We start from the raw sequence: 12409 nt of genomic DNA, 5'->3' as shown, positions 1-12409 counted from the left end.
TAGTTCAATAATTTTTAAATTATTTCTTCTAGATCTATTTTCCAGTTCAGTTGTTTTTCTAATGATATATTTCATGTTGTCTTTTTTTTTATTTTGTTGGTTTTGTTTTATAGTTTTCCGATTTCTCATAAACCATTAGATTCTATTATTTTGCAAGGCAATGTGGTTAAGTGACTTGCCCAAGGTCACTCAGCTAGGTAATTATCAAATGGCTGGTCAGATTTGAGTAGATTCTAATTTTTAAGGAATTATTTTCTTCAGTAAGCTTTTGCATCTCATTTTTCATTTGGCCAATTCTACTTATTACATGCACAAAAATAAAACAAACCCCAAATGTTGCACATATGGACGTTTTCTAACCTCATTTTCTAGCTTAATGGACAAGCAGAGAATCACACACAATTTTACAGGCATAGTTATCAATGCTTTGGACATTTTCAAACATTCTTTACTTATGTCCAATGTATGTAGACCACACAACACTGACAAGTTGTGTAACCAGTTGGACATTTCTCCTTTGTTGGATAAACTTCTTGTCTTTCTTGAAACTAAAGCTGTAAGGTGTGAGTTGTAAGGCAAGAAGAGAGACTAACAAGAAGATGGTCCGGGAGAATCCTGTAAAACTATTTCTTCCTCTTTTAGTTTAAAATGAACTATGAGCCCGAGGAAATTAGTTCTAGCTTGGAGATGAAGATTTGTAGTTCTACCCTGTTAGTGGATATACTGAGCCTGCCACATCTCGGGGAGTCAATGGAGTCACCACCCCTCCGCCTCCAGTCTTGAAGACAGAGCAGATGGAACGATGAGGAGGAATAAAGGATGGATAGGTCTTTGTGGTACTGTTAAAAAGGAGTGTGATGAGATCTCTGAGAAAAAGCACCAAGAAGGTGGGGATGGCTGTGGGTATGGGGCTTTAGAGAGAGGTCAGGTAACATCGAAGGACTGGGAGGAGAGGGCAGCATCCTGGCCTGCCCTTCTCTTCCTTTACATCTCAAATAGTAGAGGAAGGAAAACTTAAACCCGTAATTCTCTTTAACAAGTGTCCACTGGGACCTAAGTCAGGCAGAGGGCATGTGTCTTGCAAGGCAGTGGCTTGGTCCAAGCTAAAGAAAGATTGGCAAATGGGGGAAAGGAAGAGGAAGAATGGAGAGCTGGGCTACAGTGATCCTTAGATTAGGGAGGAGCAAATGTACACCAAGGGCAGAGATGACTGTCAGTTCCCTCTGAAGTCCCCAGTCTTCTCGAAACCGGCAGAGAGTAAAGGGGTGAGGCTGATGTGACCGATTATTTCTATGTGTGATGAGACTTGGAAAAAACTCCAAACCACACACTTGTGTTTTTCTCTACAGAGGCTCCCCTGCTGAGAGCTGAGGGTCCCTAAAAGTCCCTTGCTCTGGTTTCTGACTCCCACCTCCTTCTCAAGTGCCCCACTTTGTGGTTTGACTTCGAGTTCCTTCCCAAGTTTCGAAGGCCAACACGTGACTTCTATGAAGCCGCCCCCTTCCCCCCAAGACTAGATGCCCGTTAGGCAGAGTAGGGGGGTAGGACCGGACCTTGCCAGTGGGCCCGAGGGATGGGGAACCCTGTGTGGGGCTGGGGACCGTGGAAGTGAGCGTAAGGACGTAAATTAGGGCTTGGACGGGACCGGGAGGTGCGAGTTCCCAAGAGCAGAGCGCAGGGTCAGAATTTGGGGACGGGGTTGTGACCCAGAGGGGGAAGGGGCCGGCAGCTGGGCAGGGGGTGGGGAAGAGAGAAAGGGAGAAAGACCTGCAGCGGAAGGAAGAGAGCACAGTGAGAGTGAGAGGGTGGCCAGAGGGGAGGGGGAGAGGAGGGGAGGGGAGGGGAGGGGGAGGTGTGCTTGCAGTCCGGCCCGGGAAGAGAGCGGAGCAGGGAGACTCGGACAGCTCCGGTCGAGGACCAGGTGCGCTGGCGCCGAGGATGCCTGGGGCCCCAGAATCTCCGTAGCCAGGGAAGGGGCGCGGCGGACCCGAGGCTGCTCCTCCCCGGAGGCCGCGCTGCGCTGCCGGGGGCGGGTCGGGGGCGGCCGAGCTCCCGGCATGTCGCAAGGGCTGGCGGCCACCGGCAGCGTCCTGCAGAGGAACGTCTCTGCCTTTGGGAACCAGCAACAGCCGCAGGTAGCCCGGCCCGAGGGGGGCACGGGGGGGGGGGGACAGGAGGGAGGGCGAGGGCAAGAAAGTGCCCGCGACCCCCGCAGTCCCGGGAGCCACTGGGCGGAGGTCGGGGAAGTGGAGCAGAGTGGCCAGGACAGGCTCGGAGTTCCTGGCTTGGGGCTGCAAGCAGTAGCCCGAGCCCAGCCCGGGAGCATCTCTGGAGGCTTCCAGGATCCGGGCGAGACCCCCTGGCTAGCTCTGCCATATGAGCTGGCACTTTGCCTTCAGAGCACGGGGACCAGAACCCTAGGGTCTGCCCGGGGAAAGTCCTGCCCTTGCCTTGCCTGTACGCGTGGGAACTCAACTCGGGGCACCTCCCTTTGGTGGGTCCCTGCCTTCCCATCTCCACCATACCCACAGGTAGCGGAGGCATGGAGGGCTGGGGACAGGGGTTCCGCCCCCACCCCTCCTTCTTCCTCTCCTGCTCCTCCTAATGCTAGTGGAAGCACTCAGTATAATGGAGACTTAGTGCTGCAAGCCGCCTCAGAAGTCATTTAGTCCTGGACCATTCAGCCCAAGTAAGGCTAAGCGATATGACTCGCCAGTGCTATTCCTGGAAGAGTCTCAACTAGAGCCTAGGTGCTGTGCTGCTTTGCCGAGTACTTTTTTTTAATTGAAATTTTATTTTATCTTTTCAATTGCATGCAATGGTTGCTTTTCAACATTCATCCGTTTCCAAATTTGAGTTCTACATTTTTCTACCGTCCTCTTTTCCCTCCTACCTTCCCATGGCCGAGAACAGGCTGGTAAAAGGTGTACATACATACATAAAAGTTGTACACATATATGTAAAAGTTGCACACACATATGCATGTATGTACATACATATTTATATATTACTCATTTTGTGACAGAGGAATCAGAATTAAGGGGAAAGGGGGGGGGAAACATGAGAAAGAAAGGAAAAAAATATGAGAAATTTTTAAAAAGTGAACATAATATGCATTCAGACTCCATGTTTTTTTTACTCCGGATCTGGTTGGCATTGTCCCAAACAGGTCTCTCAGGGTTATTCTTGATCTCTGAACAGCTGAGAAGAGTTGCAACCATCACAATTGATCATCTCACAATGTTGTTGTTAATGTGTACAATGTCTTTTTGATTCTGCTCTCTTCACTCAGCATCAGTTCATGTAATTTTTACCATGCTTCTCTAAAGTCCAAACACTCATGATTTCTTATAGAACAATAGTCTTCCATCACATTTATATACCATAACTTGTTCAATCATTCCACAATTGATGGGTATCCACCCAGTTTCCAGTTCTTTGCCACTACAAAAAGAGCTGCTATAAATATTTATGATTTCTCTTGGGTACAGACCCAATATTGGTACTCCTGTGTCAAATGTTATGATCAGTTTTATTGCTCTTTGAGCATAGTTCCAAATTGCTTTCCAGAATGACCGGATCAGTTCACAACTCCACCAACAGTGTATTAATGTCCCAATTTTCCTACATCTTCTCCAACATTGATAATTTTCCTTTTTTGTCATCTTAGCCAATCTGATAGGTGTGAGGTAGTATCTCATAATTGTTTTAATTTGCATCTCTCTAATGATTTGGAGTATTTTTCATATGATTATATATATATATATATACATATATATAATATATAGCTTTAATTTTTTCATCTGAAAACTGCCTGTTCATCTCCTTTGACCATTTATCAAATGGGGAATGACTTGTCTTATTAATTTGACTTAGTTCTCTCTATATTTTAGAAATGAGTCCTTTATCAGAAAATTGTTTCCCAGCTTTCTATTTTCTTCTAATGTTGGTTGCATTGGTGTTATCAGTACAAAAACCTTTTCAATTTGATATAGTCAAAATTATCCATTTTGCAATTTATAATGTTTATATTTCTTTTTTGGTCATTAATTTCTCTTCTTCCCATAGATCCAACAGAGAGAGAATTTCTTGTTCTTTTAATTGGTCTATGGTATCACCCTTTTTGTCTAAATCCTGTACCTATTTTGACCTTATTTTGGTTTTGGGTATGAGCTGGTAACCAGTACTTCTTCATGTCCACTATACCAACCCCAGCAGTAGGTTTTACAATAAAATACCAATCAACCAAGTCAGTTAACTAGCTGTGTGATACTGGGCAAGTCATCCTATCTGCCTCAGTTTCTTCATCTGTAGAACAGGATAATAAGGCTGTTGTGAGAAGTAAATGAGATAACATTTGTAAAGTTTTTGCAAACTTTAAATTACTTTAAATGCTAACAATCATTGCTATTATTAGCTAACTCCCAATTTTTCCCTGCTGTGGTCCAGCCTGGGCCCTATCCCTTTCAATACACACACACACACACACACACACACACACACACACACACACACACACACACACACACACTTGTTTATTTGACCACCTTCATGGGAAGTAGCATTGTACAGTAAATTCAGTCTCTAAACAAAGTTACTGAAAAGGATACCTATTTCAAGTATCAAGCATATTTAAATCCAAGTCTAGTACTCACTCTCAACTCTGTTGGCTGTAGCTCCCCAAATAGCAGAGCAACCCATTCAGAATATGGAGTACTCTGAGCTCTGAATAAGGAAATAACCTTATAGAACCTGAATTGGAAGGGACCTATAATTCTTTTTTTTTTTAAGGTTTTTGCAAGACAAATGGTGTTAAGTGGCTTGCCCAAGGCCACACAGCTAGGTAATTATTAAGTGTCTGAGACCAGATTTGAACCCAGGTACTCCTGACTCCAGGGCCAGTGCTTTATCCACTATGCCACCTAGCCGCACCTATTCCAGGGACCTATAATTCAATCCTCTCATTTTACAGATGAGAAAGTTGAGGTCCATTAAATAGCAATTTAAATTAAGTAACTTTCCCACTAACACAGGTAATAATCATAGGAGGGTCTGGGGGTGGGGAGTAAGATTCAAACCCAGACCTCCTTCTCTAAGGCAGTGCTATTTCCTGTACTTTTCTGGTCAGTATAATTCAATCAACATTTATTAAACCCTTTGATCCAATTAATATTGACCTATATTTGATGTGAATATCAACCATGACTAAATAACAATAACAATTTTACTGGTTAATCACATCTTGCTTTAATGTTTCCATGTTTAACTGTCTTCCCTTGTGTTTTGGGAAAACACGGCAATTCAAAAAGACAAGTTCAGGGGACCATTTAGCATTCTATAATATTCTTTCTGTGCTGCTGTATCTGTATATGCACATAAGGTGCAAGGTCAGACTCTTACTCGTATAGCTTTGCCCAATCCAGGAGTACTTATTTGTTTAATATATGATATTATTTTATTTTTGGAGACAATTTGGGATTAAGTGACTTGTCAAGGATCATACAGTTAGTGTCTGAGGACAGACTTGAACTGTCCTCCAGGGCACCACCTAGTTGCCCCTTAATTAGTGATTTTAGAGTGATGGTGATGACAATGAGCAAGCTGATATGAATGGATATACAGCATAGTATAGATTTTTTTTTACACCATTTATTTTGTTGGTTTAGAAAATTGCAGTTGAGATGTTTCCTTCTATCAGTGCAGATGTGGGACTTTTGTAGTCTTAGAAAAATGTCTGAGGGGACTGAGAGGTCCAGTGGTTTGTCCATGGCCATGTAGTCAGGGGTAGACTTGAGCCCTGATTTACGAAATCTGAGTCAATGCTTGGTGTTCTGCAGCAATTGGGGAAGAACATTTCAAAGTCTTGCTTCAGCTCTTTCTTACTCCAGAGTGAGTTTCCTCTGGGTGTATGGGTAAGTATTGGAGTGGATACAGTGCTAAGCAGTAAGTCAAGAAGTACTGGATTTAAATCCCATTGAGTTTCTGGGAGACTCCAAGTAAGACACTTAAACTGTACCCTAGAGAACTCCCAGGAACTACCTAATAAGTTATAGATCTTGGTTATTGATAGTAAATTCTCATGCTCAGAATCCAGAAGACTGATAAAATCTCTGAGCCTTCTGGAATTATTATTGTGGGTGAATATGTGTGTGTTGGATTCCGTGTCCTTTTCCCTCTGTTAAGATGATAATTTCTTCAAGTGGAGACCATTACTTCTCTTTCTTCAGTATCTTCTCAAGAGTTCCAGCACAGCAAATGCTCAGTCATTATTTCACTAGGTTCTGTATTTGACTCAAGGTTGTAAGGTTTCTCTTTCAACTTGACTATGCAGCATTTCACATTGATTGGTTTAAAATATTTGTTCTGTGATAAGCTTTGAAGGATTTGACTGACTTCTACTACTGTACACTACCAAGGAGTTTGAAGATGAACCTGAAATCCAATTTGTGATTTGTACAGCCATCTTGTAATAAACAGGCTGATTATTAAACCATACCTTAGATTATAAAATCATGGGGTTTTGATGGATTTACTGGAATTTGACATGTCACTTATAAATTACAGGGAAGTATGAGGTACACAGAATGTCTAATAAACCCACATCTGTATATTTCATTATTTTCCTTTTTTATTGATATTTTATCTTTCCAATTAAATGTTATGAAAGTTTTTCAACTTTCAACCACATGCATTTGCATATTTTCAAGTTACATAATTTCCTTCCACCCTCCCTTTCCACCCTCTTCCCCTTAGTGGCGAACTGTCTGGTGAATATTGTATGTGCACATTTGTATTTAACATGTATACAGATTAGTCATTTTTTCTATGAGGAATTACAATTAAGGGAAAGGAAAGAAAACCATGAGGTAGGAAAGAAAAACATAAGAGCTATTCCACTATTTTCAAAAATACCTGAGAATCTTTTTTACATGACACTCTGTTGGAATCTATCTGAAAATAAATTACATATAAAATTCTTACCTTCTGGGAGTTTAAAATCTAAGTCAAACAACACTGACAACAACATGTGCTCTATGCACATATTAATTCAATACAATTTAAATCTACATGCCTTTGTTAATCACCATAGTATATTAAAAGTTCTGGAACTCTATACTGAAGTGTAGAGACAAAATTAAAAAAATATATTATTTGCCTCCAAGGAGCTTATATTCTTTTTTTTTTGAAGGGAAGGGACGAAATTATATAATTTTACAGAGATTAGAAAACAGTAAATAATTTGAACAACTATAGAGATCAAGAGTATTTTCCAGTAGTTTGTACCTTAGTTGAACTTCAAAAGAAGCTAAGGATTTTAAGGTTGAAGGCAGTCAGAAAGAAAATTGAATAGGGAGAGGATTCTAAACACATCAATGAAATGTTTTGTGCAAGGGGAAACCTAGGTAGCTACAGACCCTGGATTCCAGCATAAGTAAGTGGGTGGAAATAAGGTGCAAGTACACTAGAAAGTCCGGAAGAGGCTGAGTATGAAAGGCTTTGAAAGTCAAACAGGTTTTATATTTGATCCTAAAGATAATAATATACCATTGTAATTTATTGAATTGTGATAGGAGTGAGGTTGGGGGTGATTTGACATGGTTAGAGTCAGTGGTAGAATTCAAGTAAATTAATAACCAGTTCTCTGCCCTAATGACCGTTTTAAGTATGCAAGAAGATATACTAAAAGGTAGTTTAATAGTTCATGCATTTAATACTCAAATAAGAACAATAAAAGAGGCACACAAAACTAGATTATGCAATATTACTCACAATAAACAAATGAATCCTTAGAGAGTGAAAGCAGCCATGTGATCACAGCAGCCTATGTCAGAACATAAGCAGAACCAAAACTCATTCTACCTATTCTCTTTTTTCTTCTATTTCCATGGCTTCCAAAAATGGGCAATAAGATAACGCTTGAAATCTATATTTCTATTGGTGCATTGTGTCCCAGCTTCCTGTTGGTTTCATCGTTCAGGGAACACCAGGGTACTCATACTTTCTAGGGGGAATTTTGGGCATAACAAAAAGTAGAAACAAATGGTAGCTTTGTCACCCCCTGGTTGTTTGACACTTTTTCTTTTTCCATTATATGTTTGTTTACTGAAGTAACAAAAATGAGGGAATTAAAATGTAGTATTTCATCAAAAGTATAATGAGTTTTAAGAAATGAATAAATAAATATTACAAGCATAGTTCTGTCAATTTTTTTCAGCTTTGGATAGAATGAGCATTACTACAGGTGCTTAGAAACTGGTGTTGTGCAGTTGAATGTCAAAAAAGAATAAGGAGGGGGCAGCTAGGTGGTGCAGTGGATAGAGCACTGACTCTGGAGTCAGGAGTACTCGACTTCAAATCCGGCCCCAGACACTTAATAATTACCTAGCTGTGTGGCCTTGGGCAAGCCACTAAACCCCATTGCCTTGCAAAAAAACAAAACCTTAAAAAAAAATAAAAAAGAAAAGAACAAATCATGTCAGACCAATCTATTTCTTTCTTTTGTTTCCCCCATGATTACTAAACTATAAAGGCTATAGATGTAATTTACCCAGATTTTGTCAAAGCATTGACAAAGTAGTTCATGTTATTTTTATGAAAAAGATGTAAAGCTGTTATAGAATATTAATTAAACTCATTAAATAAACACAGTCTTCCAAAAAATTATCTTCACAAGTACAAGATAGAGAAGGCATGGTAGTTTATCTGAAAAAGATCTGTGTTTTAGTGGACCTCAAGCCCAGTATGAGTCAGCAATAGGATGTGGTAGTGAAAAAAACCCTGATATGGTCTTAGGTTATATTGAGAAGCTTAGCTTCCAGGAATGAGGTGACAATCCCACTATACCCTAAACATGTCAGGCCAGATCTGGTTTAATTTGTTTAGCCTAACCCAAGATAGTTTAGAAAGGACACTGATAACTTGAAAAGTGTTCAGAGGAGGGAAATTAAAGTGATGAAGGATCTCGAGATCATAATTTAAGGATGAAGTGAAGAGATAAGAGATTTTAGCCTGGAAAATAATAGCCTTAAAGGAACATGATAGTTGTCTTCAAGTATTTTTTGTACTGTCATGTGGAAGAAGTATTAGATTTTTTTTTTACTCCAGAGAATAGAATCAGGAACAATGGGTTCAAGTGGCAAAGGGACTGAAAGTGGCAAGGAGGCTGAAAAAGTGCAAGTGGCAAAATGGCAAAGAGGCTGAAAAAAAATCCCTAAAAATTAGAGCTATCCAAAAGTAGAGTGGGATGCCTTGGGAGATTGTGGGTTTACTCCTCAGTAGAAGTTTTTTAAGCAGAGTCTAATTGACCACTCTGGTAGTATAGGATGCTAGGCCATTGAAGTTCCATTCACTTTTATACTTCTGCAAAGACTTTTTTTGTTTTTGTTTTGTCTTTTTTTTGCAAGGCAATGGGTTAAGTGACTTGCCCGAGGTCACACAGCTAGGCAATTATTAAGTGCCTGAAGCTGGATTTGAACCCAGGTACTCCTGACTCCAGGGCCGGTGCTTTATCCACTGCACCACCTAGCTGCCCCCTGCAAAGACTTATGAGCTGGGAATGACATCAAAATAATGTAATAAAAAATGCCTACATTTATTACAAACAAAAGATGATGGATGGTTAAGCTGCTTGGGAGAGGCAAAATGAATAATAACTGAGGGGAAGGACAGGTTGTAGGGTATCATTACCACTCTTGTAATTCACCTCCTCTTTTTCCTCTCTAGAGTCCTGAGGATGATGACCGGAAGGTTCGAAGAAGAGAAAAAAACAGAGTTGCTGCTCAGAGAAGTCGGAAGAAGCAGACACAAAAGGCTGATAAACTTCATGAGGTGAGTATATAAGTGTAATTATGGGCAGTAGAATTTCCAGTGGAATATTTAGCCCTTAAGCAAAGTTTTCCATCATCTTTACAAAATTCTTTATAAATAAAAGTTGTTATATCAAGGACATATCCTTAATGCTGGTCAATAATCACAGACATTGAATACTCATTGTGTGCATGATAATTAGGTTGTATATCCAATATACAATAGCTAATATTTTTTCAAGGTATATATCCATTGTATATACCAACATAATGGACATTTTAAATTTATCAAACTAAAGAAACTAAAATTTAACTAATCATATTTTTAAAAATAGGCAACTGGGGCAGCTAGGTGGTGCAGTGGATAAAGCACCGGCCCTGGAGTCAGGAGTACCTGGGTTCAAATCCGGTCTCAGACACTTAATAATTGCCTAGCTGTGTGGCCTTGGACAAGCCACTTAACCCCATTTGCCTTGCAAAAAAAATAGGCAACTAAACTTTACTTTAAAAATATAAATAAAAAATGAAACATGAAATTTCAGTTTGGGGATGATTATTTTTGGACATGTTAGAGTATGCCCGGGCACACTGAGCATACTTTGCACTCATACCCATCAATGCTTGCCATCATTCAAACCACTGCACAATTCAGAATTCCTTCTTCTCTTCATTTGACAAAAAGTTACTTAGTTGCTCCTGTGTCCAATATGAAAGGCAAAATGGTGGAATGGACAGAAGGCTGGTTTCTGAAGTCAGCAAGATCTGGATTCAAACCCTGCCCCTGATACATATTATCTTTAAGAGCAGGGCAGGTTAGTGTTTGATAGGGAATTTTCTTATTGATATTCTCTCTACCATTAAAATTAAAGGTCTGAGCAAAAACAAAAAAACATTGTGTTAGGTTTAGGAAGACACATTTGGGAGTAACTAAGATATATTATTGCCATTAGGCAAGGAGGTTACAATCTAATGGGAAAGCTAAAGCATATTCACTGATGAATATAATATAAATGAAAGCATATGAAGGATAGTTTAATCTCAACTGAAGGGTTCAAGGAAGCCTTCATATAGAAATGATTGGGGAGATAGAAAGAAAGGAATGGTGTTAGCAAAGGTGGGAAGACTGGGAACACAGGATTATAGCTTAAACTAGAAAGTTTATCCTTCTTGCTTTACCACATGAAGGGACTAAGGCCCAGGTCACCATAGCAGTATTCATCAGAGGCAGACTTGAAACCCATCAGTCCCTGGTGGTACTTCTCCATTGGGGAATTGCAACTGTCCTGTTTTGTTTGAAGTATTGAATTTGTGAAGTTTAGAATAACATGAGAGAAGATAGGAAAGATAGGTTAGAACAAGATCATGGAAGCCTTTAATTCCATCAGAAAGCATTCACCTAAGAATACACTGGATTGGGTTCATAGTGTTTCTTTTCCAATGTTTGCCTGTGTTATCTTGACCAAAGGGCAGCTATGTGGACAGTGGATAGAGCAGGCTTGGAGTCAGGAAGACTCTTCTTTGTAAGTTCAAATTTGGTCCCAGGTACTTACAGTGTCAGACAATTGCTATGTGACCATGGCAAGGCACTTAACCCTATTTGCCTCAGTTTCCTCATCTGTAAAATGACCTGGAGAAGGAAATGACTAAACCACTCTAGCATCTTTGCCAAGAAAACCCCAAATGGAACCATAAAGAGTTGGATATAACTGAAACGACCAAACAGCAGTAAAGAATTTAGACATGTAGATCTGGAAATATCTAAAAAAAAGGTAGGCCAGTGTGAATTTATGCATCCTGAGGCTAGGATCTAGAGGATGAATAGAAGAGAATGATATTTTGTTTGTCACTCTGTTCCTTTGTTCCCTGGGTCAGGTATCCTTTGGTGGGGGGGAAGAGTAATGAGGAATATTGGTAAAGTCTGGCCTGAAATTTTCATAATCATGCCTGAAATTAAAAAAGAAAATCAAACTGTAAGTAGATTGAGGCTTGTAATTTCATCTAAATGAGAACCTTCTGGTCAGAAAACCCTTCCCAGCATTGTAGATTGGCACCTCATTCTTGATTTAGAATCTTCAAAACTTCTCTTGTGAGGGGCAGCTAGGTGGTGCAGTGGATAGAGCATTGACCCTGGAGTCAGGAGTTCCTGAGTTCAAATCCGGCCTCTGACACTTAGTAATTACTTAGCTGTGTGGCCTTGAGCAAGCCACTTAACCCCATTTGCCTTGCAAAAACCTAAAAAAAAAAATTGCCTGGGAAACTGAGAGTTTAAGTGACTTTCCCACAGTGACATTGACAATCTGCATCAGTGGCAGGACTTGAATCCAGGTCTTCCAAACACCAAAACCATCCCTTTGGGATGTGTTGTCTATCAGTAGTTTTATGAATATTCTAGTCATTTACATGCATAAATCCTAAGATGTAAGCTATCAATGAATATGTCCTTGCCTTGACTGTTTCTACTTAAGAGTCTGCAATCTTTCTTTCTTAGTATATTCAGATCCTGTCTTTATTCATTATGTCATCCTTAATTCCTCCCAATTGTCATTTGAAGAGTCAGCCAGGTGGCTCAGTGGAGAAAACACTTGGTTTGAAGTCAGGAAAAC

The 12409-nt window shown here is 40.1% G+C and overlaps 1 protein-coding gene across 1 annotated transcript in view; it reads left to right on the top strand.

Moving 5' to 3' along the window:
* The first annotated feature begins 2044 nt into the window (after positions 1–2044).
* Positions 2045–12409, top strand: part of BATF3 (basic leucine zipper ATF-like transcription factor 3) — a 32429-nt gene continuing 22064 nt past the window's right edge. The window contains exons 1-2 of the mRNA XM_074222626.1: positions 2045–2135; positions 9724–9828. Of these exons, the coding sequence (XP_074078727.1) occupies positions 2058–2135; positions 9724–9828 (183 nt within the window). The 5' untranslated portion in view covers positions 2045–2057. The remainder of the gene's footprint in view (positions 2136–9723; positions 9829–12409) is intronic.

The sequence above is a fragment of the Macrotis lagotis genome, chromosome 2, assembly GCF_037893015.1.
Source record: "Macrotis lagotis isolate mMagLag1 chromosome 2, bilby.v1.9.chrom.fasta, whole genome shotgun sequence".
Taxonomy (NCBI): Eukaryota; Metazoa; Chordata; class Mammalia; order Peramelemorphia; family Peramelidae; genus Macrotis; species Macrotis lagotis.
Note: the sequence above shows the minus strand (reverse complement) of the source record. Positions and strands in the feature narration are given on the sequence as shown.